The sequence below is a fragment of the Mixophyes fleayi genome, chromosome 9, assembly GCF_038048845.1.
Source record: "Mixophyes fleayi isolate aMixFle1 chromosome 9, aMixFle1.hap1, whole genome shotgun sequence".
NCBI classification, from domain to species: domain Eukaryota; kingdom Metazoa; phylum Chordata; class Amphibia; order Anura; family Limnodynastidae; genus Mixophyes; species Mixophyes fleayi.
In genome coordinates, this window is record NC_134410.1 from 109,859,320 (window position 1) to 109,886,391 (window position 27,072).

The window sequence follows — 27,072 nt, forward strand, 5'->3', positions numbered from 1 at the left end:
TGAAGCCCCCCGTCCCACCACAGTGCAGGTAACATAGATCCTATTGTTTTAGTAATCTGCCACCCAAAATTACAAAGATTCTACTTGACTTAGTATGCAGAACAATATGTATCTTATGATACATGCGACTCTGCATAGTACGCAAAATGCATACATTTCAGTAAGACTAGCTTAAAGTATATCCATCATCATCAACATTTATTTACATAGCGCCACTAATTCCACAGCGCTGTACAGAGAACTCGCTCACATCAGTCCCTGCCCCATTGGAGCTTATAGTCTAAATTCCCTAACACACACACACACACACACACACACACACACACACACACACACACACACACACACACACACAGACACACAGACTAGGGTCAATTTGATAGCAGCCAACTTACCTACCAGTATGTTTTTGGAGTGTGGGAGGAAACCGGAGCACCCGGAGGAAACACAGGGAGAACATATAAACACACAGATAAGGCCATGGTCGGGAATCAAACTCATGAACCCAGTGCTGTGAGGCAGAAGTGCTAGCCACTATTATAATAAGCCCGATAAATAAACAAATAATAATATTTAAAAACTAGGCTCTCCCCTCCCCTCAAAAGCCAAACTAGCACTAGTGAGTATTTTGGTCCCCCCGATTTTGCCAATACAATCACTTTGCTATGCAAGTCAGAACATGGTAAATTCCCTGGTTATAAATGTAACCCCCTGTCACTGTGTGTAGTGTGGGGTGCAAAGGGTACACAGTGCACCTCCTTCTCAAGCCCTGGCTAGCTGATGGGCATGGGTGTAAATGATCAGGGGGTCCCTGCACATGCAGGTGTTTCTTTGTAGTTAGTGGGACACAGGTAATGTCACTTTGGTGCAGTGTAATAGAAGTCACAATAATTTGGGCGCCAGACCATCTCTATAACAAACTCAACTCTTTATTTACACTCTTCCTCCAGCACGATAATCATAATGGTTGCAGCAATAAAGAAATATATGTACAGCTCCTTACTCTCTCCAGCACAGTTCTTAATGAGCAATACGAATATGGTTGCAAATATATCTCATTACTCCTCCTGCACAGTTCTTAATGTTATCCAGATGTTATGTAACATAAATCATTGGTCTCTCTTACACTCCATACTCACTGCAGATACCCTTTCTGCAGGGGCACATGCATGGATGCTAATAGGCAGGCAGCCTCTCCTCCATGCAGCTCTGACACACTCTGTGTACCTCTCAACTGCAGCTCATCCCTCCTCTGCGGGGATGATGTCTCCTGTGCTCTGACACGTCACTCTGTGTACTCTCAGCCTCAGGATCTGACACTACAGCTACCAGGCCTCTTGTAGCAGCCCTCACTCCAGGGCCTCTTCCATGCGAAGTGTCCCCCTCTCTCTTGGGTTCTCTATAGTGGCATGGAGTTCTCCCCCTCATCCAGGGCACACATTCCTTGCCCTGGCTCAGTCACCATGCTCAGACTTCCAGGGAATGCTGGGGGAGCCTGGGAGCTTCCACCCCAGGTCCCCAGCTACAACTCTCCTCTTGTGTCTCCCTTCTCAGTTCCTATCCCCCCTTAATGACAGCCCCTCCTTCCTCTCACTTAGTCTCACAGGCTGGGCTGGGTTATCACTATGGTAACCAGTTTATGTAACTTTTCAGAAACTTCTATCTTACCCTCTAGGTGACCCCTCCTCTATTCACTGAGGTAAAGGTTTAACTAAAACACCACTAGGGGGGTGTTACATAAATATTACTGCACTGCCACTAAGAGCTCATTTGGTTATTCTTGAGGGTGAAGAGGAATGTTTTTTTTGTGAGCCCGATTACCCTAGGAAACTCAGTCCCATGCTGACCAGCTAGGGCTGGTTGATACGATGGCATGGGCACCCCACACTGCGGCCTTCATTGCTGTAGTGCCACCAGCCCTGGTTGGCATAGCCAAGGGCTGGTATTGGCAATTTCAGGGGGACCCCATTCTTTTAGCCCTCCCCAATTTTCCCATACCAGCCTAGGATCGCAGCACTAGGGCTGATTTTACTTTTTAGAGGCGACCCCGCTCTATATTTTTTAAATGTATTTAAAAACAGACAGGTAAGGTCTGTGCCGATGATCATCGTAAGCAACATGGATCTTGCACCAAGGGGGGCGCAACTGAAAGAAATACGTTTTCTAAGAGGTGTATAAGTGGCTGTTTACTACTCTACATAGCAAGTTAGGCGTGTCCACACACCCTTATTAAGGACTTTTTGGTCTAGGGCATATTCGGTGCAGCCTCATTCACCAATTACACCTGGGGAAATTTATAAGCCGAATGCAGGTGAAAAATATTGCAAATGACATAACCATTGGTGCACGTATAGTCTGTTTGTGACTGACAGTGACATGTATTGATTGTTTGACATATGTTAGAAAAGGGCTTGGTTTAAAGTGAAACTCAGTGCCCCCTATTTTTAGTACATATCATCATCATCATCAACATTTATTTATAAATCGCCATCGAAATCCCTAGCTCTTTGCAATTGGGGGCAAACGTATATATGCATGTGTTCAGTAAACTATCCAACATGGCGGACCTGTCAGATAACACAGGGTGGACCTAACCCTTCTCCTAACTCAGCCAATAGAATGAATTCCTTCTCATACATTCCATAAGCTAATATAAACATACAGTATGTATTAGTGTTCACAAAGTAACACAAATATTGTTGTCACTTTTATCAACAGTAGGTGTAATAACAAAATACTACACAAATAAACTATGTAACAATCACTATTACATGTTTAGTGAAATAAATTCCCTCCATTATGCCCAAATTCTCCAATCTGTCTTTGGAGGCCTCTCAAACAGGGCTTTCTCCACCTATTTTAATTGGTATGTAATACTGCGTTTACATTGCAGGCCCGTCCAGGGCCATCTTTTCCATTGGGCACGATAGGCAGGTGCCCGGGGGCCCCACGGGCAAGGAGGCCCCATAGGCAGGGCTCTTAATGAGAATAAATAATCCTGCAAAAGAGAAAAACCTGCAAAAAACACCTTCAAGGGTCACTGAGCAAGTACATCTATCTATCTATCTATCTATCTATATATTTATATCTATATCTGTATACATCTATATATCTCTATCTATATCTAGGGGCCCCGGTGCACTGCTTTGCCCGGGGGCCCATAATGTTGTTAAGATGGCCCTGGGCCCGGCAATATCCCGGGTATATGAACCTGGGATATTGCCGGGTGACAGCAAATTCCCGGGTCGACCGTGTTCACACTGAACCAGGGTCTGCCCGGTTCTCCCTGGCAACATCACAAGAGGAGCTTTGATTGGCTCCTTTTGTGATGGGTTTTTTTTTTTTACTTCTCAATAGTTTTCGGTGAGAGACACGGGTTGAAAAACCTGGATCTCACCGTTCAGACTGAAGGCTACCCAGGTCGGCCCCAGGAATAACCCTGCAAAAGACCCGTATCTAATTGGCGGGCCGACCCAGGTAGATGCAGGGGTACCACTGTATTCTGCCCTGGAGAAATGTTTTTTTTTTTTTTTTTCTTTCAACCAATGTCTCCAAGGCTAATAGAGCACACTGACAGCAGCTTCTCTGTATATTACCATAGACTGCTCTTTGTAGCTCTGATGAAACTACCTTACAATGACTCTACTGTCTGTATTACCAGGATGTCCCAGGAGCTATGGATGTGGGCAAAATGCCAGGTCCTGTCCTCGTTACGTCTGCCCTTTGGTATTGGAGCCACTCTACCAGTCCTTAAAAAAGGTTAGTTAATCTGCTTAGTATAAATAAATATATATACATATATAATATATATATATATATATATAATGTATATAATGTATATTATAATATATGCACTCATGCACAGTACATCATAAGCTGAGAATAAATTGAGAACATTTAGGAGTGAAAATATTTGTTTCGTACATTTACTCAGAATATCTGTCCAGTATTTTTCTTCCAGCTTGAATCAAAGTTGACATTCCAGTAAGTAGATTGAAGAGCCATTGAAAATATTTAATGCCAATACATTTAAAGAGACAAATGAATGCAGCTGTAAATACACATGTAATTAACCCTTAATGCAATTCTGAGTTAAAGTGAAACACTAGCTTCTAAATGCAAACATACATATAAGAATTAGTTATTCCAAATGAGAATCTTATTTTGAGCTGTCTCATTAACCAACTACGAATACAAGTAGCATATTATTTAAGATACTGAGTAATTCAAATTGGGATTGCTGGTGCTCCATCTATAATTGAAGATAAGCATAATAGGACTCAGAAATACTTTCTTCACTGTCATGTTATGTTCCGTTTTCATCAGATTAGTTTTAAATTTAAGAGGAATTCCACCCAAAACCACAAATGATGCCTTGGGTGAAGTTCACTAATATAAAATACAAAGTTGGATTTACCTTTGGTCTGGGGTCACCCCAATGCAGAAGGTCGTGCACTGTGATCTTCTCTCCTACTACCACTTACCTGACTTAGACATGCAGTATTGTTGGTCCCCTTCCCTCTGAACTTCATAAGTATGTTACTATGAAATAGATCCACATAGTATAAGATCGCTGGAGCCTTCAGGGTACACACTGGAACAGGATAATCATCATCATCATCACCATTTATTTATATAGCGCCACTAATTCCGCAGCGCTGTACAGAGAACTCACTCACATCAGTCCCTGCCCCATTGGAGCTTACAGTCTAAATTCCCTAACACACACACACAGACTAGTGTCAATTTGATAGCAGCCAATAAACCTACTAGTATGTTTTTGGAGTGTGGGAGGAAACCAGAGCACCCGGAGGAAACCCACACAAACACGGTGAGAACATACAAACTCCACACAGATAAGGCCATGGTTGGGAATTGAACTCATGACCCCAGTGCTGTGAGGCAGAAGTGCTAACCAATAAGCCACCGTGCTGCCCATAATGCTGAACCAAATGTAGACAGAACTGTATTTTAGTTTCTTAGTGAACTGCACCCAAATCTACATATTCAGTCGCTATCCTTTAAGATGGAAATAATTCCCGCTCTTCCTACTTGTGTGTATTTTGTAGACTGAGTCCTAGTTACACTGACTTCTGCTTCTTACATTTCCTCAGCTGCAGGGTCATGTGACTCAGTCTCCATGTTTCCAAAGCTCATCCCTCCCGGCAAACCTGATAACCCAGTAAAATCATCGCGCACCCACCAGGAACTGCACCGGGAACTGCTGCTCACATACAAGAAGTAAGCTGGCCTCCGGGAGATCTTGGAGGGAGGGTGTGGTGGGAGGGAGGAAGGGGGTGAGATGCAGCTATTTGCCTCATTTTGGCCACGCCCCTACGACAAAATCCTTATTTTTGTTGCTGGGGTGGGTCCAAAATGCTGCGATTCACCGAGAATCGTGTTATTTTGGCTCCCCAAGGGCAGGATGCGGGAGACTTTCCTGCTCTTCTGGGAGTCTAGGGAGACCTTCCCGGAATTCGTGAGTGTCCCGGACATCCCGGGAGCGTGGGCAAGTATGAAGTATGTGTGAAGGCGTGGTCCTCACATGTTAAAGAGCTAAAACGAAACACCCTTACAGACCCCAGAGGGCAGGTCCAAGGGACAATTGTGGGGGGCGTGACAATGTGATTTGCATCATCACACAGCAGGGGGTGGGGTGATGATAATGTGATTTGCATTTATTTGCATAATGAAAGCCCCACCCACTTCAGAAGAAAGTGAAGTGAGATCTAGTAGGGTGGCCTACTCTGCCGGGAGCCAGGGACAACTCTCTGGGATTTGGAGTCTCCCGGACATTCCAGGAGAATATAGGCAACTATGAATAGTAGCCACACCCATACGCCATGACATATATTCAGATATTATGTGCCGTAACATGCAGTGCATCACTATTCCTAATTCACAGGTAGTCCAAGGGTTTAAAGATTTGTCCATGGGAGTTTTTGCCCCTGTTAATGAACCTATATTTCATAATTGAGCAACTGTTTATTACAATTTCTCCTTTTCTGTATATAAAATGCAGCTCTCACTGTCGTTATTCTCTGGGCTTTGTAAATTATTATTTACTAAAGATAAACATTTAGAATAAAAATATGACAATGTACTATGTTCAGGGAACAATGGAAATTATATTAAACACCCCCCATTGGACTGCACTGTGTGTATTACTCTTTCCACCAGCAAAGTGTTCTTGGAAATCGTTTTTAGATGTTGGAAACTAATCTTATTATACACAGCCACAAACACCACAAATGACATAAAATCACAATAATACACAATGTGGTTGATACTGTATTGCACATAGGAGTCAGACAAGACATTGGGGGTCAGTTACTGCAAACTACCTTCTGGCCCCTTTCAGTAAAATAAACCCATTAATTTTTCTGCTAAAATACTGCTCGGTTTAGAATAATTTATGGCTTAGACTGACAAGACTGATGGGACTTCCTTTATGTGGCAATTGTGTGTGTTAAACAGTCTATGAAATTTCTCGTAGCTGGCCAGGAATACGCCTCTCTGCTAAAGTACAACATGGCGGAGCAACATGGGTCCCATTAAAACCTCCTTTTCCGCTGCACAGCAGACAATTTACATGTTGCTGCTGTGAATCAGTAGAGAACTTTTCCCAAACAGGTGTATTCAGAAGTGGGTGGCTTTCAAACGAAAGTGTGACAGGAAGAATTGGGTCCAAAAGAGGGACAGTTGCAATGTGAAGAACTACTATATTCAAATACCACCAACAGGTCTTTTGTTTCTCCTCTTGATTCTAGCCCTTGGCCAGAACCGTAGCTAGCAGTCGCCAAAACCCATAGCAAAAGGTGGTAATGTGTAACTGTTCATGGCTCCTGTTCTTTTGAGCATGCTCAGGGGCCTGCATATTGGTGTGGAGCTTCATTTGGGCTTTCATTTCCATTGCATGCACTGAAGAGCAGAGTCCGGGGCCTGCAGAGTCGATGGATACTTATTGCTCTGCCCCTCCCTCAGCACCAGGCCTATAAAATCTGTGTGGGTTGGCACACTGTTAGTCATGCCCTTGCTTTAGCTAATTACTCTCCGCTATTCCCCTTGCAGAGGCCTTGTTTTGCACAGTAAGCCTGAACTACTGCGTGTCATGGAGAAGAGAAGGGTTCAGTGGCAGGAAACTCGGAACACTAAGGCGCCGCACTGTCCTCTACAGCAGGAACTGCAGAAGTGGCAGCTGCGCAGAGAGGAGGTATTCATCCCATTTAAATAATGCATAAAGTAGATTGTAACCAATGCAGGATCTTCATCGTTGATTTCCACAAAACAAAACGTCATATTTCACTCTCCGCGGTCACTAGCAACAATTAGGTAACACAACAACAACATAAACACATCATCAACACAATCTTGTCAGCGAGTCACACGTATTTCTGCTGATCTCTCCTCATGTGTGACTCGTTTTAATAACATTGTCCTGCTTGTAAAGCCTCAACGCCCTCAAGCTGCTTCGTTTTGCTGCACAAGGATAGTTGTGACCAATGCTAGCTACATAGGCTATATTACAATCTTAATGCTTGTGTGGGTCAAATTTCAGAGGAAATTTAAAATGGCAATCATTTTCAAGGCAAAACTAGCCTTGAAAGCAATTGCCGTTTAAATTTCTTCTGCAAAGTCGCCGAACATAGGTGACTTGCAGAATCATCATCATCACCATTTATTTATATAGCGCCACTGATTTCGCAGCGCTGCACTCATTCACATCTGTCCCTGCCCCATTGGAGCTTACAGTCTAAATTCCCTAACATACACACAGACAGAGAGGGAGAGACAGACTAAGGTCAATTTTTGATAGCAGCCAATTGACCTACTAGTATGTTTTTGGAGTGTGGGAGGAAACCAGAGCACCCGGAGGAAACCCACGCAAACACGGGGAGAACATACAAACTCCACATAGATAAGGCCATGGTCGGAAATTGAACTCATGACCCCAGTGCTGTAAGGCAGAAGTGCTAACCACTTAGCCACCGTGCTGCCCATATCTGCTACTTACTACATTTACTCCTAGCCGCATGACAGTATACCTATAGAAACCAGCCTCCCACACACACAAAAACACACATAGGGGTCTATTTAACATTGGTGGTCAGTAGGAGGCAATAAGATTAATTTTGTGTCGCTGCATACCACAGCGATGCAAAACGTTCTGACGCTTAAATTTATCAAGCCAGGGCTCGTTGCCGAGCCACCGACTAAACTAACTAAAAACCTTCTTCACTGGCAGTCTATTCTCTGATTTCTGCTGCTTTTATCCCTTGATAAATTCAAAGAAGAGCTGTAATGGCCATTCTCTGGAGAAAACAGCTCCAGATTTGCAGCTCATCGCACCTTACTAAATAGACCCCTTGATCTGAATTTGTCAGTGTTCTGAAAGTGATTTAGTGGATCACTAGCTGACCCGGTCAGTCCCTCCTCCTCAAATCCAATCTGATGTTAAATTGTTTACCTTAAAGCCACACGCTGCTCAATGGTTGACCATATGGTTATCTAAAGCTAGGTACACACTACAGAATTTTCCACCAACTTTTTATGCCGATCGATTTTACATGCGATCGATGTTCCGATCGCTCGGTCCATGGACTGCATACACACTAGCCTTGTTTAGGACGATAAAGGGAAGAGCGAACCTCCCTTTAGCGACTTTTTATAGCAATGTTGTCGTGAGCAATGACTAGTTTCGTACTCACTGTTGTGGATCGGTCGGAAGTTTATACACACTACACAGCGGAAACGAGATTGGAATGAAAATATTAAACGGTACGACCAACCAAATGAGGTGACAATCGTCCATTTGGGCAGAATTTCGACCATCGTGTCACTGCACACACTGACCCGACTTTTGAACGAGCGATCATATGATTTAGCCGATTATTGGACGAAAACCGTGTAGTGTGTACCTAGCTTTAACCAGCATATTAGCTTTCATGACAGTATAAAAGCAAATATTTTAGGACACTATTAATTTTTGAGCTCTAAAACAGGTGCTAAATTATGTTATCATACAGTATGAAATAGGGATGTGCACCGGCCACTTTTTGCGTTTTGGGTTCTGATTAGCTTCAGGTTTTGGGTTCTAATGGGTTTTGCCAAAACACCCCCCTCAAGGTTTTGGGTTTTGGGTTCTGATTTTTTTTTAAAAAAGCATAAAAACTGCTAAAATCCAGATTTATTTATTTTTTTCACTCCTACGCTATTATTAACCTCAATAACATTAATTTCCACTCATTTCCAGTCTATTCTGAACACCTCACACCTCACAATATTGTTTTTAGGCCAAAAGGTTGCACCGAGGTAGCTGGATGACTAAGCTAAGCAACACAAGTGGGCGGCACAAACACGTGGCCCATCTAGTAGTGGCACTGCAGTGGCAGACAGGATGGCAGTTTGAAAAACTAGGCCCCAAAGAGAACATAATGCCAAAAAAAGAGGTGCAAGATGGAATTGTCCTTGGGCCCTCCCACCCACCCTTATGTTGGGGAAATAGGACATGCGCACTTTAACAAACCAATCATTTCAGCGACAGGGCCTACCAAACTACTGTGGCTGAAATGATTGGTTCGTTTGGACCCCCACAAAATGAGCTGGTAAAGAAAAAAAAGAGGTGCAAGATGGAATTGTCCTTGGGCCCTCCCACCCACCCTTATGTTGGGGAAATAGGACATGCACACTTTAACAAACCAATCATTTCAGCGACAGGGCCTACCAAACTACTGTGGCTGAAATGATTGGTTTGTTTGGGCCCCCACACAAAAAAAGCAATTCATCTCTCCCTGTACATAGTAAACTGGCTCTACTGAGGCAAGATGTCGTCCTCATGCTCATCCTCTGAATCCTCGCCCCATTCAGTGTGTACTTCCTCCTCATCACACATTATCAATTCGTCCCCGCTGGACTCCACAATCACAGGTCCCTCTGTAGTCTCTGGAGGGCAGTGCTGGTCTTCATTGAAGAATTGATAATTCATTTTGATGAACATCATCTTCTCCACATTTTGCGGAAGCAACCTCCTTCGCCGCTCACTGACCAGGTTCCCCGCTGCACTAAAAACTCTTTCGGAGTACACACTGGAGGGGGGACAACTCAGGTAAAATAGAGCCAGTTTGTACAGGGGCTTCCAAACTGCCTTTTTTTCCTGCCAGTACAAGAAAGGACTGTCTGACATGTCTATTTGGATGCTGTCACCAAAGTAATCCTCCACCATTTTTTCAATGGTGACAGCATCCAATGCAGCGACAGTAGACATGTCAGCAATCGTTGGCAGGTCCTTCAGTCCGGACCAGATGTTGAAATTCGCTTCTGCCTGCTCTGCATCCCCGCCAGCGGGTCGTTTAGGAAATCTCAGCTGTTTCCTCGCAGCCACAGGTGTGGAAGAAAATGAAGGAGGAGCTGTTGCCATGTCACGGTCCTCTTCAGATGACAATCTCCTGATCAGCAGGTCTTTGCACCGCTGTAGACTTGTGTCCGGCGGAAACAGAGACACAACATACGCTTTAAACCGAGGATCGAGCACGGTGGCCAGAATGTATTCCTCTGACTTTAAAAGACTGACCATCCTCGGATCCTGGCAAAGCGTAAGAAGGGCTTCATCCACAAGAGCTACATGCTTTGTTAAATCGCAATGCTTTACCAGCTCCTCCCTCACTTTCTCCAGCTGCTTCTGCAACAGCCTGATCAGGGGAATCACCTGACTCAAGCTGGCAGTGTCGAAACTGACTTCTCGTGTGGCAAGTTCAAATGGCTGGAAAACCTTGCACAACACGGAAATCAGTCTCCACTGCGCTTGACTCAGGTGCATCCCCACTCCTTTGCCTATGTCGTAGGTGGCTGTGTAGGCTTGAATGGCCTTTTGCTGCTCCTCCATCCTCTGCAGCATATAAAGGGTGGCGTTCCAGCGTGTCACAACCTCTTGTTTGAGGTGATGGCAGGGCAGGTTCAGGCGTTTTTGATGGTGCTCCAGTCTTCGGTAGGCAGTGGCAGAATGGCGAAAGTGTCCCGCAATTTTGCGGGCCACCGCAAGCATATCCTGCACACCCCTGTCACTTTTAAGATAATGCTGCACCACCAAATTTATTGTGTGGGCAAAACATGGCACGTGCTGGAAATTGCCCATATGTAATGCCCGCACAATGTTACTGGTGTTGTCCAACACCACAAATCCCCAGGAGAGTCTAAGTGGGGTAAGCCACTGCAATATGATTTCCCTCAGTTTCTCTAAGAGGTTGTCGGCGTTGTGCCTCTTACTGAAACTGGTGATACACAACGTTGCCTGCCTTGGAACAAGCAGGTGTTTCGGAGATACTGCTACTGATGCTGCTGCTGCTGTTGCTGCGGAAGGCGATGCATCTACCCAGTGGCCTGTCACAGTCATATAGTCCTTAGTTTGCCCTGAACCACTTGTCCACATGTCCGTGGTTAAGTGGACAGTGGGTACAACCGCATTTTTCAGAGCACTGAGGACACTTTTTCGTACTTCTCTGTATATCCCGGGTATCGCCTGCCTAGTGAAGTGGAATCTAGACCGGTACCGGGGACACAATACCTCCATCAACCGTCTAAATCCCACTCCACTGATGGCGGACACCGGACGCACGTCTGACACCAACATAGCTGTCAAGGCCGCAGTTATCCGCTTTGCCATAGGATGACTGCTGTCGTAGTTCGTCCTCATGGCAAACGACTGTTGTACGGTCAATTGCTTAGTGAAAGACGTAGCGGTCTTACGACTTCCCCTCTGGGAAGATGACCGACTCCCAGCAGCAGCGGCAGTAGTAGGCGTAGTGCTGCAGGATCCTCCGGAAGAATCCCGGATTGAAGAGGACGCAGTCATGCCGGTGACATGGCCTGCAGGACTACCTCCGATCCCGATCGAGGAGGAAATTTAGGAGGAGGGTGTTGCTGGTGTGGATACAACAGGACCAAGGGATTTAGGTGTCCCTGGACTGCTGACGGTCCTAGCCACAGTTCCTGAACTAAACACAGAATTATGAAGGGTCTTCAGGTGACGTATAAGGGAGGATGTCCCTAGGTGGCCAAGATCCTTACCCCTGCTTATTGCAGCTTTACATAAGCTACATATGGCAATACATTTGTTGTCCGGATTGGGATAGAAATAATTCCAGACCGAAGAGGTGGATTTATTGGTCTTCTGCCCAGGCATGACGATGGGCTTTTTCATCCCATGGACAACAACTGTTTCCCCCCCCCCCTGGTGCCTCATTTAAGAAAACCACATCAGCATCCTCCTTGTCAACTTCCTCCTCAGCGCCAGCTACATCAATATCCTCCTCCTGGTGTACAACATTGACACCTTCATTATCAACATCTGGAACTGCACTGTGGGTGATCCTTCCAGCATATGCAGAGGGCGTGCTGCAAATGGTGGAAGGAGCCACCTCTTCCTGTACAGTGATGGGAAGGTCAGGCTTCGCAACCACCAACACCCTTGGACTCTCCTTGGGGATTTGTGATGCCATCTCTTTAGAAGGCAGAGTTGTTTGCTGTGTTTTTGATGACAGCTTAACTCTCTTAAATTTTCTAGAGGAGGGGGGGGGAGTAGGAGGGCTTAGATCGTTGTGTGAAGCTGAACCACTAGTCATGAACACGGGCCAGGGCCTAAGCCGTCCCTTGCCACTCCGTGTCGTAAATGGCATATTGGCAAGTTTACGTTTCTCCTCAGATGATTTTAATTTCTTTTTTTTTTGATCATTTTAGTGAACTTTGGCTTTTTGGATTTTACATGCCCTCTACTATTACATTGGGCATCGGCTTTGGCAGACGACGTTGATGGCATTTCATCGTCTATGTCATGACTAGTGGCAGCAGCTTCAGCATTAGGAGGAAGTGGTTCTTGATCTTTCCCTACTTTATCCTCCAAATTTTTGTTCTCCATTATATGCAGCACAAGAGAGCATACTCCTAAACCACACACACTCGGCAAAGCCTTTAAAAATTATATGCGGCACAGGAGAGTACCACTGGACTTATACGGCAGGATCAGTGGACTTAAACAGCAGTACCACTGGACTTATACGGCAGGATCAATGAACTTAAACAGCAGTACCACTGGACTTATAAGGCAGGATCAGTGAACTTAAACAACAGTACCACTGGACTTATACGGCAGGATCAGTGGACTTAAACAGCAGTACCACTGGACTTATACAGCAGGATCAGTGAACTTAAACAGCAGTACCACTGGACTTATACGGCAGGATCAGTGGACTTAAACAACAGTACCACTGGACTTATATGGCAGGATCAGTGGACTTAAACAGCAGTACCACTGGACTGGAAAATTAATAGATTGATCCCCTTTTTGAATCATGCATGTATTCAATCTCTATGCCATCCAGGAACTTTAGTATTTTCTAAGAGTGTACACCTTTGATTGAGTTCTTGATAAATGAGCTAAAATACTCCTTATAAGCTAGAGAAGTCTTTGCTAATGCTGTTTACTTATAATACATAAACAGCATATCAACCTACTATTGAACCTCTTAGTGATAGATGTCATAAATGGCCACAATTTTTATATGTTCGTTAGAACCCTTATATAACATAATTCTTGGTAGGATGTAACAGCTTTGTTCAGACCTAGTAGACCCTGGGAAGAAGTGTGGTAAGTCTTAATTACTTGATATTAGACCACATTAGTACCAGGGTATAAGGTTCTAGTCTAAAACCTTCTCATTGTATAATAAACAGGAACTCAGCCCTCCAAACTAATATGTACATATACAGTCCACTTATTTATAAACACAGTAGCACTCCGTGGACAAAATAAGCTGGGAGTTCACACTCCTAATACAGTGCGATTAATAAAAATCTATAAGTTTATAGAGAGGGCAGTGTGTTAGCTGACTGGTTAAAGTCTGAAAGCTGTTTTCAATACAAGCTCCAGTGCCCGAGTGAAGATGGCGGCGGGCAGCGGGGAATAATATTAATCCGGATCTCGTGAGATTCGACGGCGGGATGATGACGTTTTGCCTCGTTCTGAGTTTTGCTTCGGGCGGGAATCCCCGAACAGTGCTCGGATCCGGGCTCGGATTGGCACTGTTCGGGGGTGTTCGGATTTTGGAAATCCGAGCCCGCTCACCCCTAGTATGAAAGCTGAATTAATAAATTTGAGGAGCTAATGATAATGTTATAACAGCATCATACTAGGGATGTGCACTGGCGACTTTTGAGGTCTCGTGTTTTGTGTTTTGGATCCGGATTTTCGTTATTTTTGGGGTTCGGATTTGTCTCGCAAAACACTTGACGAAAGGTCTCGGTTCGGATTTAAGGTTTTGGATTCGGATTTTTTTTTGAAAAAAACATAAAAAGTTTAAAAATCAAGTTTTTGGGCTTATTTTCACTCCTACGCTATTATTAACCTCAATAACATTCAATAACAAGCATTTCCACTAATTTACAGTGTATTCTGAACACCTCACAATATAGTTATTAGTCCAAAACGTTGCAACAAGGTATCTTTCTGGACTGCGTAGAGGAGTGGGTCACCACAATATATATTAAAAACCCTGAACTTTTATGATTCGCACCAATAAATGTACCTGGACTGCGTAGAGGAGTGGGTCACCACAATATATATTAAAAACCCTGAACTTTTATGAATCGCACCAATAAATGTACCTGGACTGCGTAGAGGAGTGGGTCACCACAATATATTAAAAACCCTGAACTTTTATGAATCGCACCAATAAATGTACCTGGACTGCGTAGAGGAGTGGGTCACCACAATATATTAAAAACCCTGAACTTTTATGAATCGCACCAATAAATGTACCTGGACTGCGTAGAGGAGTGGGTCACCACAATATATTAAAAACCCTGAACTTTTATGAATCGCACCAATAAATGTACCTGGACTGCATAGAGGAGTGGGTCACCACAATATATATTAAAAACCCTGAACTTTTATGATTCGCACCAATAAATGTACCTGGACTGCCTAGAGGAGTGGGTCACCACAATATATATAATAAGAAAACCATCAACTTGTATGATTCGCACCAATAAATGTACCTGGACTGCGTAGAGGAGTGGGTCACCACAATATATATTAAAAACCCTGAACTTTTATGAATCGTACCAATAAATGTACCTGGACTGCGTAGAGGAGTGGGTCACCGCAATATATTAAAAACCCTGAACTTTTATGAATCGCACCAATAAATGTACCTGGACTGCGTAGAGGAGTGGGTCACCACAATATATATTAAAAACCCTGAACTTTTATGATTCGCACCAATAAATGTATCTGGACTGCGTAGAGGAGTGGGTCACCACAATATATATTAAAAACCCTGAACTTTTATGATTCGCACCAATAAATGTATCTGGACTGCGTAGAGGAGTGGGTCACCACAATATATATTAAAAACCCTGAACTTTTATGATTCGCACCAATAAATGTATCTGGACTGCGTAGAGGAGTGGGTCACCACAATATATATTAAAAACCCTGAACTTTTATGATTCGCACCAATAAATGTATCTGGACTGCGTAGAGGAGTGGGTCACCACAATATATATTAAAAACCCTGAACTTTTATGATTCGCACCAATAAATGTATCTGGACTGCGTAGAGGAGTGGGTCACCACAATATATATAATAAGAAAACCATCAACTTGTATGATTCGCACCAATAAATGTACCTGGACTGCGTAGAGGAGTGGGTCACCACAATATATATTAAAAACCCTGAACTTTTATGATTCGCACCAATAAATGTATCTGGACTGCGTAGAGGAGTGGGTCACCACAATATATATTAAAAACCCTGAACTTTTATGATTCGCACCAATAAATGTACCTGGACTGCGTAGAGGAGTGGGTCACCACAATATATATTAAAAACCCTGAACTTTTATGATTCGCACCAATAAATGTATCTGGACTGCGTAGAGGAGTGGGCACTGGGCACCACAATAAAATATATAAAAAACCTTCAACAGGTCTGCATTACACTACACATACGGCTGCTCCTCCATCCTCTCCATCATATACATGTTGGAGTTTTAGCGTGTGACAACCTCTTGTTTTTGATAATGTCAGTGCATTTTGAATATTTTTCAATTTGCCCCACACCACTGAATGTACTTTATCTATGATACGCATCTATCTATCTTGACTGCGTAGTGTGGTGGCCCCGGTACACAATTTGGTACCGCGGCCACAATATAATTAAAAAACCCTCCACGTGTCAGAATTCCACCAAAAAAGGGTATGGACTGCGTAGTGTGGTGGCCCCGGTACACAATTTGGTACCGAGGCCACAATATAATTAAAAAATTGGGCATCAACTGTCACCGTTGTTTAATATCTGATACACCTAAATATGGACTGCACAGTGGAGTGGCCCCGGTAGTAAATTTGGTGCCGGGGCCACAATACCTCCTCCAAATTCCAAGTGTAGTGTTTATAAAGACAGACAGCGTCGAAGTGTTATTAGTTGACTTTCTTAACCCTAAAATTGTCCCTGTTGCAAATATTCGTGCAATGGACAGTTACTTTTTTATTGAAAGACTCAAGCTTTCAAGTGTAGTGTTTATAAAATATAAACAACAATACAGTAGTTTTAGAGCACGTCAATACCTCTTGTTTTAAATTATGACAGGGCATTTTACTTTTGGTTTAATTTCTTGAATTTTTTTAAATTTGGTTTTACTTTTTGAACATGGCAAACGACTGTTGATTGGTCATATAATGCAAAAAAAAAAGGTCCAAGATGGAATTGTCCTTGGGCCCTCACACCCACCCTTATGTTGTTGAAATAGGACATGCACACTTTAACAAACCAACCATTTCAGCGACCGGGCCTACCAAACAACTTTGGCTGAAATGATTGGTTTGTTTGGGCCCCCACACCAAAAAAGCTATTCATCTCTCCCTGTACAGACTAAACAGGCTCTACTGAGGCAAGATGTCGTCCTCATCCTCAACCTCTGATTCCTCTCCCCCTACAGTGTGTACTTCCTCCTCATCACACATTATCAATTCGTCCCCGCTGGACTCCACAACCACAGGTCCCTCTGTAGTATCTGGAGGGCAGTGCTGTACTTCATTGAGGAATTGATTATTCATTTTTATAAACATCATTTTTTCAACGTTCTGAGGAAGCAACCTCCTTCGCCGCTCACTGACCAGGTTCCCCGCTGCACTAAAAACTCTTTCCGAGTACACACTGGAGGGGGGACAACTCAGGTAAAATAAAGCCAGTTTGTACAGGGGCTTCCAAACTGCCTTTTTTTCCTGCCAGTAACAATATGGACTGTCTGACATGTCTACTTGGATGGTGTCAGCAAAGTAATCATCCACAATTTTTTCTATTGTGACAGCATCCAATGCAGCGAGAGTAGACATGTCTGCAATGGTTGGCAGGTCCTTCAGTCCGGACCAGATGTTATCAGCATCCCCGCCAGTGCCTCTTTTGGGAAAACTGAGCTTTTTCCTCGCAGCCATAGATGTGGAAGAAAATGAGGGTGGAGCTGTTGGCATGTCACGGTCCTCTTCAGAGGACAATCTCCTGACCAGCAGGTCTTTGCACCGCTGTAGACTTGTGTCCGCCGGAAACAGAGACACAACATACGCTTTAAACCGAGGATCGAGCACGATGGCCAGAATGTATTCCTCTGACTTTAAAAGAGTGACCACCCTCGGATCCTGGCAAAGCGTACGAAGGGCTACATCCACAAGAGCTACATGCTTGGTGTAATCGCAATGGCTTACCAGCTCCTCCCTCACTTTCTCCAGCTGCTTCTGCAACAGCCTGATCAGGGGAATGACCTGACTCAAGCTGGCAGTGTCGGAACTGACTTCTCGTGTGGCAAGTTCAAATGGCTGCAGAACCTTGCACAACACGGAAATCAGTCTCCACTGCGCTTGACTGAGGCGCATCCCCACTCCTTTGCCTATGTCGTAGGTGGCTGTGTAGGCCTGAATGGCCTTTTGCTGCTCCTCCATCCTCTGCAGCATATAGAGGGTGGAGTTCCAGCGCGTCACAACCTCTTGTTTGAGGTGATGGCAGGGCAGGTTCATGCTTTTTTGATGTGCCTCTAGTCTGCGGTAGGCACTGGCTGAATGCCGAAAGTGTCCAGCAATTTTGCGCGCCACCGCAAGCATCTCCTGCACACCCCTGTCACTCTTGAGGTAATGCTGCACCACCAAATTAATGGTGTGGGCAAAACATGGGACGTGCTGGAAATTGCCCATATTTAATGCACGCACAATGTTACTGGCATTGTCTGACACCACAAATCCCCATGAGAGTCTAAGTGGGGTAAGCCACTGGGAGATAATTTCCCTCATTTTCTCTAATATGTTGTCAGCGTTGTGCCTCTTATTAAAGCCTGTAATACACAATGTTGCCTGCCTTTGCACGAGCCGCCATTTTGTAGTTGCTGCTACTGATGCAGCTGTTGCTGTTGCTGCGGAAGGGGATGCATCTACCCAGTGGGCTGTCACAGTCATATAGTCCTTCGTTTGCCCAGAACCACTTGTCCACATGTCCGTGGTTAAGTGGACAGTGGGTACAACCGCATTTTTTAGAGCACTGAGGACACTTGATCGTACTTCTCTGTACATTTTTGGTATCGCCTGCCTAGTGAAGTAGAATCTCGACGGGATTAGGTACCGGGGACACAATACCTCCATCAACCCTCTAAATCCCACTCCACTGATGGCGGACACCGGGCGCACGTCTAACACCAACATTGCAGTTACAGCCGCAGTTATACGCTTTGCAATAGGGTGACTACTATCGTATTTTGTGGTCATGGCAAACGACTGTTGGACGGTCAATTGTTTTGTGAAAGACTTAGCGGTCTTACGACTTCCCCTCTGGGAAGATGACCGACTAACAGCAGCAACAGCAGCAGTGGCAGTAGTAGGCGTACCGCTGCAGGATTCCTCGGATGAATCCCGTATTGAGGAGGACTCAGTCTGGCTGCTGACTTGGGCTGCAGGACTGAATCTGATGGAGATTGTGGAGGAAGTTGACGAGGAGGGTGTTGCTGGTGTGTATCCAACTGGACCACGGGATTTAGGTGTCCCTGTACCGATGAGGGTCCTAGCCCCAGTTCCTGAACTAACCACTGAACTATGAAGGTTATTCAGGTGACGTATAAGGGAGGATGTTCCTAGGTGGGCAAGATCCTTACCCCTGCTTATTTGAGCTTTACATAAGCTACATATGGCCATACATTGGTTGTCTGGATTTGGATAAAAATAACTCCAGACCGAAGAGGTGCATTTTTTGGTCTTCTGACCAGGCATGACGATGGGCTTTTTCATCCCATGGACATCAGCTGTTTCCCCCCCTGGTGCCTCATTTACAATAACCACATCACCATCCTCATCATCAAGTTCCTCCACAGCGCCAGGTACATCATCAATAGCCTCCTCCCGAGCCACCTCTTCCCGTACAGTGATGGGAAGGTCAGGCTTGACAACCACCAACATCCTTGGACTCGCCTTGTGGATTTGTGATAATTTCTCTTTAGAAGGCAGAGTTGTTTTCTGTTTTGTTGCTGACAGCATAACTCTCTTCAATTTTTTGTAGGGGGGGGGAGGAGGAGGAGGGCTAAGATCCGTGGGTGAAGCTGAACCACTAGTCATGAACACGGACCAGGGCCTAAGCCGTTCCTTGCCACTCCGTGTCGTAAATGGCATATTGGCAACTTTACGTTTCTCCTCAGATGATTTTAAGTTTCTCTTTTTGCTACTTTTTCTTAACTTGGGCTTTTTGGATTTTACATGCCCGGTACTACGAGATTGGGCATCGGGCTTGGAAGACGACGTTGATGGCATTTCATCGTCTATGTCATGACTAGTGGCAGCAGCTTCAGCATTAGGAGGAAGTGGGTCTTGATCTTTCCCTACTTTATCCTCCAAATTTTTGGTCTCCATTATATGTAGCACAAGATACTGCAGAATGTGTGAACTTGGTAATATTGCAGTACCAATGGACTTATACTGCTGGATTGGTTTTGCAAATTTGGTTATAATTATTATATATTTTTATTTTTTTTTACTTTTTTTTTATTTTTTAAAAACTTGGGAATAATGGGGAAATAACTATACCCTTAGAAGCACAGAGCACAGGACACAGCACCACTGGACTGAACAGGACACGGCACAGGACCCAGCAGCACTACGGAACTCAGCAGGACAGAGCACAGGACACAACACCACTGGACTGATACTGCAGAATGTGTGAACTTTGTAATATTGCAGTACCAATGGACTTTTACTGCTGAATGTGTGAACTTGGTAATATTGCAGTACCAATGGGCTTATACTGCAGGATTGGTTGTGCAAATTTTGTGGTAATTAAAAAAAATTAAATTAGTTTTTGGTATTTTTTTAAATAACTTTTTTTTATTTTTTTAAACACAGGGGAATATTGGGGAAATAACTATGCCCTTAGAAGCACAGAGCACAGGACACAGCACCACTGGACTGAACAGGACACGGCACAGGACCCAGCAGCACTACGGAACTCAGCAGGACAGAGCACAGGACACAGCACCACTGGACTGATACTGCAGAATGTGTAAACTTTGTAATATTGCAGTACCACTGGACTTTTACTGCTGAATGTGTGAACTTGGTAATATTGCAGTACCAATGGGCTTATACTGCAGGATTGGTTGTGCAAATTTTGTGGTAATTAAAAAAAATTAAATTAGTTTTTGGTATTTTTTTAAATAACTTTTTTTTATTTTTTTAAACACTTATATGAACAGGACACAGCACAGGACCCAGCAGCACCACTGAACTCAAAAGGACAGAGCACAGGACACAGCACCACTGGACTGAGCACAGCACAGCACTGCACTGCACAGCACTGCACAGCACTGCACAGCACGAGATATAGCAGGACAGAGGACCACCTAACACACCCTCCCTCTACCCTGATCAATGCCCGAGTGAAGATGGCGGCGACTAGCGGGGAATTTTGGGGAAATAACTATGCCCTTAGAAGCACAGAGCACAGGACACAGCACCACTGGACTGAACAGGACACAGCACAGGACCCAGCAGCACCACTGACCTCAGAAGGACAGAGCACAGCACACAGCACCACTGGACTGATACTGCAGAACACAGCACAGCACAGCACAGCACAGAACTAAACAGCACAGCACGAGATCTACCAGGACAGAGGACCACCTAACACATAAATCCGAGTGCGCTCATCCCTACATCATACCCAACAATAGTCCAGACTACGTGGACAGTCAACGTGTTTCGGCAGTCAAAAGTGGGTGTAACCTACCAGCAAGTGCATAGGGTCTGAAATAGGTGTTGTTTTGGTGGATCCGGGTGAAGGGTAGTTTGTGCTGATAAGAGATGTAGTTGTTCTGTCCTAAATCTCCAATTGTGAAAGTTGGCAGGTATATACACTGTTTGTATACCAGCAAAAGCTTGGGGTGCCAATTTATATAAGGTATGGCCTTTATTCCTGTTCTGTTCATGTCATATCAGGATGAAAATAAATAATTTATTGACTGAATATTAGAGATGAGCGCACTCGGATTTCTGAAATCCGAGCCCACCCGAACGTTGCCGATCCGAGTCGGATCCGAGACAGATCCGGGTATTAGCGCCAAATTCAAATCTGAAACCGAGGCTACGACTCATAATCCAGTTGTCGGATCTCGCGATATTCGGATCCTATAAATTCCCCGCTAGTCGCCGCCATCTTCACTCGGGCATTGATCAGGGTAGAGGGAGGGTGTGTTAGGTGGTCCTCTGTCCTGCTATATCTCGTGCTGTGCAGTGCTGTGCAGTGCTGTGCAGTGCAGTGCTGTGCTGTGCTCAGTCCAGTGGTGCTGTGTCCTGTGCTCTGTCCTTTTGAGTTCAGTGGTGCTGCTGGGTCCTGTGCTGTGTCCTGTTCATATAAGTGTTTAAAAAAATAAAAAAAAGTTATTTAAAAAAATACAAAAGACTAATTACATTTTTTTTTAATTACAACAAAATTTGCACAACCAATCCTGCAGTATAAGCCCATTGGTACTGCAATATTACCAAGTTCACACATTCAGCAGTAAAAGTCCAGTGGTACTGCAATATTACAAAGTTCACACATTCTGCAGTATCAGTCCAGTGGTGCTGTGTCCTGTGCTCTGTCCTGCTGAGTTCAGTAGTGCTGCTGGGTCCTGTGCTGTGTCCTGTTCAGTCCAGTGGTGCTGTGTCCTGTGCTCTGTGCTTCTAAGGGCATAGTTATTTCCCCATTATTCCCAAGTGTTTAAAAAATGAAAAAAAAGTTATAAAAAAAAAATACAAAAAAAAAAAATTAAAAAAAAATTAATTACAACAAAATTTGCAAAACCAATCCTGCAGTATAAGCCCATTGGTACTGCAATATTACCAAGTTCACTGATTCAGCAGTATAAGTCCAGTGGTACTGCTATTACAAAGTTCACTGATTCAGCAGTATAAGTCCAGTGGTACTGCTATTAAAAAGTTCACTGATTCAGCAGTGTATACGTCCAGTGGTCCTGCTATTAAAAAGTTCACTGATTCAGCAGTATAAGTCCAGTGCTACTCTCCTGTGCCGCATATAATTTTTAAAGGCTTTGCCGAGTGTGTGTGGCTTAGGGGTACGCTCTCTTGTGCTACATATAATGGAAAACCAAAATTTGGAGGATAAAGTAGGGAAAGATCAAGACCCACTTCCTCCTAATGCTGAAGCTGCTGCCACTAGTCATGACATAGACGATGAAATGCCATCAACGTCGTCTGGCAAGCCCGATGCCCAATCTCCTAGTACAGGGAATGTAAAATCCAAAAAGCCCAAGTTTTCAAAAAATAGCAAAAAGAGAAACTTAAAATCATCTGAGGAGAAACGTAAAGTTGGCAATATGCCATTTACGATACGTAGTGGCAAGGAACGGCTTAGGCCCTGGCCCGTGTTCATGACTAGTGGTCCAGCTTTACCCAAGGATCTAAGCCCTCCTCCTCCCCCCCCCCTACAAAATTTTTAAGAGAGTTATGCTGTCAGCAACAACAACAAAACAGCAAAGAACTCTGCCTTCTAAAAAGATGACATCACAAATCCCCAAGGCGAGTCCAAGGGTGTTGTTGGTTGTGAACCCTGACCTTCCCATCACTGTACGGGAAGAGGTGACTCCATCCAGCATTTGCAGCACGCCCTCTGCATATGCTGGAAGGATCACCCACAGTCCAGTTACAGATTTAGCTAATGAAGGTGTGAATGTTGTACACCGGGAGGAGGATATTGATGTAGCTGGCGCTGAGGAGGATGTTGATGATTATGATGCAGACAGATACCAAATTGCCTTTCTCAATTTCTATTTATATTCTAGATTATATAATGGCTGAATAGTTTACTGTTTTACTCCTAGTGGAGAGGGGATCTGATGCAGACAGATACCAAACTGCCTTTGTCCATTTCTTTGTATATTTGAATTTCTAGTTCTACAGTCTATGCAGGCTGCTTTATTTATATTCAACTACAAGTGTAGAGCGGGGGGGGGGCATAGATAGCCACCAAAGTAACGTGGTCCATTTAATTACACTTTCTAGCTCCACAGTCTGTGCAGCCTGCTTTTTTTATCTTCAAAGTATTTATATTTACAAGCCTTGCAATCTAAATTAACTAGAGGTAGTGACGTGGTAGAACTCCAAAAGGCAGTTTGGAAGCCCCTGTACAAACTGGCTCTATTTTTTAACTGAGTTGTCCCCCCTCCAGTGTGTACTCGGAAAGAGTTTTTAGTGCAGCTGGGAACCTGGTCAGTGAGCGGCGAAGGAGGTTGCTTCCTCACAACGTTGAAAAAATGATGTTTATAAAAATGAATAATCAATTCCTCAATGAAGTACAGCACTGCCCTCCAGACAGTACAGAGGGACCTGTGGTTGTGGAGTCCAGCGGGGACGAATTGATAATGTGTGAGGAGGAGGAAGTACACACTGTAGGGGGAGAGGAATCAGAGGTTGAGGATGAGGACGACATCTTTCCTCAGTAGAGCCTGTTTAGTTTGTACAGGGAGAGATTAATTGTTTTATTGGTGTGGGGGCCCAAACAAACCAATCATTTCAGCCAAAGTTGTTTGGTAGGCCCTGTCGCTGAAATGATTGGTTTGTTAAAGTGTGCATGTCCTATTTCAACAACATAAGGGTGGGTGGGAGGGCCCAAGGACAATTCCATCTTGGAACTTTTTTTTTTGCATTATATGACCAATCAACAGTCGTTTGCCATGTTCAAAAAGTAAAACCAAATTTAAACAAATTCAGGAAATTAAACCAAAAGTAAAATGCCCTGTCATAATTTAAAACAAGAGGGATTGACGTGCTTTAGAACTACTGTATTGTTGTTTATATTTTATAAACACTACACTTGAAAGCTTGAGTCTTTCAATGAAAAAGTAACTCTCCATTGCACGAATATTTGCAACAGGGACAATTTTAGGGTTAAGAAAGTCAACAAATAACACTTTGACGCTGTCTGTCTTTATAAACACTACACTTGGAAGTTGGAGGAGGTATTGTGGCCCCGGCACCAAATTTACTACCGGGGCCACTCCACTGTGCAGTCCATATTTAGGTGTATCAGATATTAAACAACGGTGACAGTTGATGCCCAATTTTTAAATTATATTGTTGGTGCTGTAAAAAATTGTGTTCCTGGCACACCACACTACGCAGTCCATACCCTTTTTTGGTGGAATTCTGACCCGTGGAGGGTTTTTTAATTATATTGTGGCCTCGGTACCAAATTGTGTACCGGGGCCACCACACTACGCAGTCAAGAAAGATAGATGCGTATCATAGATAAAGTACATTCAGTGTTGTGGGGCAAATTGAAAAATATTCAAAATGCACTGTCATTATCAAAAACAAGAGGTTTTGACACGCTGAAACTCCAACATGTATATGATGGAGAGGATGGAGGAGCAGCCGTATGTGCAGTGTAATGCAGACCTGTTGAAGGTTTTCTATATATTATATTGTGGTGGCCAGTGGCCAGTCCTCTACGCAGTCCAGATACTATTTTTGGGTGTAATTCAGACCTGTTGAAGGTTTTCTATATATTTTATTGTGGTGCCCAGTGCCCACTACTCTACGCAGTCCAGGTTCTATTTTTGGGTGTAATGCAGACCTGTTGAAGGTTTTCTATATATTATATTGTGGTGGCCAGTGGCCAGTCCTACGCAGTCCAGATACTATTTTTGGGTGTAATGCAGACCTGTTGAAGGTTTTCTATATATTATATTGTGGTGGCCAGTGGCCAGTCCTCTACGCAGTCCAGATACTATTTTTGGGTGTAATTCAGACCTGTTGAAGGTTTTCTATATATTTTATTGTGGTGCCCAGTGCCCAGTGCCCACTACTCTACGCAGTCCAGATACTATTTTTGGGTGTAATTCAGACCTGTTGAAGGTTTTCTATATATTATATTGTGGTGGCCAGTGGCCAGTCCTCTACGCAGTCCAGATACTATTTTTGGGTGTAATGCAGACCTGTTGAAGGTTTTCTATATATTATATTGTGGTGGCCAGTCCTCTACGCAGTCCAGATACTATTTTTGGGTGTAATGCAGACCTGTTGAAGGTTTTCTATATATTATATTGTGGTGGCCAGTGGCCAGTCCTCTACGCAGTCCAGATACTATTTTTGGGTGTAATTCAGACCTGTTGAAGGTTTTCTATATATTTTATTGTGGTGCCCAGTGCCCACTACTCTACGCAGTCCAGATACTATTTTTGGGTGTAATTCAGACCAGTTGATGGGTTTTTAATTATATTGTGGGGAACACTCCTCTACGCAGTCCAGAAAGATACCTCGTTGCAACGTTTTGTACTAAAAAAAAAAAAAATATTGTGAGGTGTTAGGTGTTCAGAATAGCCTTTAAATTAGTGGAAATGATTGTTATTGAATGTTATTGAGGTTAATAATAGCGTAGGAGTGAAAATAAGCCCAAAAACACTTTTTAGTTTTTTTTCAAAAAATATCCGAATCCAAAACCTTAAATCCGAACCAAAACCTTTCGGCAGGTGTTTTGCGAAACAAATCCGAACCCAAAACATCGCAAAAATCCGGATACAAAACACAAAACACGAGACCTCAAAAGTCGCCAGTGCACATCCCTACTGAATATACTGTTTTTATCGGTAGGAATCTATTTGAAATCAGTGGGGGTATCGCTTACACTCCCATGACATTTTTCATACCATCACTTCTAAATGTCCACTTCAACCACCGTATAACACTATATTTTGACTGTTTGAGGGTTATGTAATAAAAAAAACTTAGTTTCCTCTGTGATCTTTTGACATTGCAGAGGGAGCAGAAATCGGCCAACAGTGACAGTCCAAACGTCCACGAATTCCTGAGAGTGAGAGAGAATCTCCGGAAATCCACAACCAGAGATCTGCAGAATCCTCCACCGCCAGTCAGCTGAATCCCCCCTTTCAGGAATACAGGATCACACAACGCTGTTCCAATCTGGCTGCTCCGCGGTCTCTCCGCAGCTCCACCCTGTGCTTTGAGGAGTAGAACTGTCAGAACGTATTGCAGTCTGTGCAGACAGTACATTACTGTTAAACTCTTTATATTCCAGAGAGCAAAAGAACAATTATGTTTAACACTCTAAGACAAATTTAAATTCTAGAAACTCTCTGACCAATCCCATAGAGGGGTTCCCGTAAATACAAGAAGACTGAGAGATAAAAGGAGCAGTGTTATTGCAAAGTTCAAAGTGGTTTCAAATAAATAGGATGGAGTTTAGGATAAAATGAGCAATTTACCTCTTAATTGGCAGGACTTTTGGTCCAGCCGGGCTACCATGCGACATACATGCCAACTTTTAAGATTCCTCCCCCGGGAGGTCCAGGGGAGAAGTCATGTGACAAGGTGTAGGAGGGGGCATGGTGACATCGTCGTGTCACCGTAGCCCCGCCCCCACTATAAAATGCAGAAATTCACGGCATTGAATAGTGGGGCAGGGCTTAATGACACAATTGAGTCCCGCCCCCTCCATTCAATGCCGTGAATTTTGGCGAATGCGGGAGCTGTGCCT

General features: G+C 43.9%; 1 protein-coding gene across 1 annotated transcript; it reads left to right on the plus strand.

Moving 5' to 3' along the window:
- Positions 1 to 26,868, plus strand: LOC142101682 (actin-associated protein FAM107A-like). Its single transcript, XM_075186067.1, has 5 exons — positions 1 to 28; positions 3,662 to 3,759; positions 5,115 to 5,241; positions 7,072 to 7,213; positions 26,335 to 26,868. Exons 2-5 carry the CDS (start codon positions 3,663 to 3,665, stop codon positions 26,452 to 26,454), a joined length of 486 nt encoding a protein of 161 aa, XP_075042168.1. The 5' UTR covers positions 1 to 28; position 3,662; the 3' UTR covers positions 26,455 to 26,868.
- The last annotated feature ends 204 nt before the right edge of the window (positions 26,869 to 27,072 follow it).

Excerpts from the sequence above, each read along its gene's own strand:
- LOC142101682 (XM_075186067.1), top strand. The coding sequence starts at position 3,663 with ATGTCCCAGGAGCTATGGATGTGGGCAAAATGCCAGGTCCTGTCCTCG. Across the intron at positions 3,760-5,114 it reads TCTACCAGTCCTTAAAAAAG|CTGCAGGGTCATGTGACTCA; the intron begins GTTAGTTAATCT and ends ACATTTCCTCAG. Across the intron at positions 5,242-7,071 it reads CTGCTGCTCACATACAAGAA|AGGCCTTGTTTTGCACAGTA; the intron begins GTAAGCTGGCCT and ends TTCCCCTTGCAG.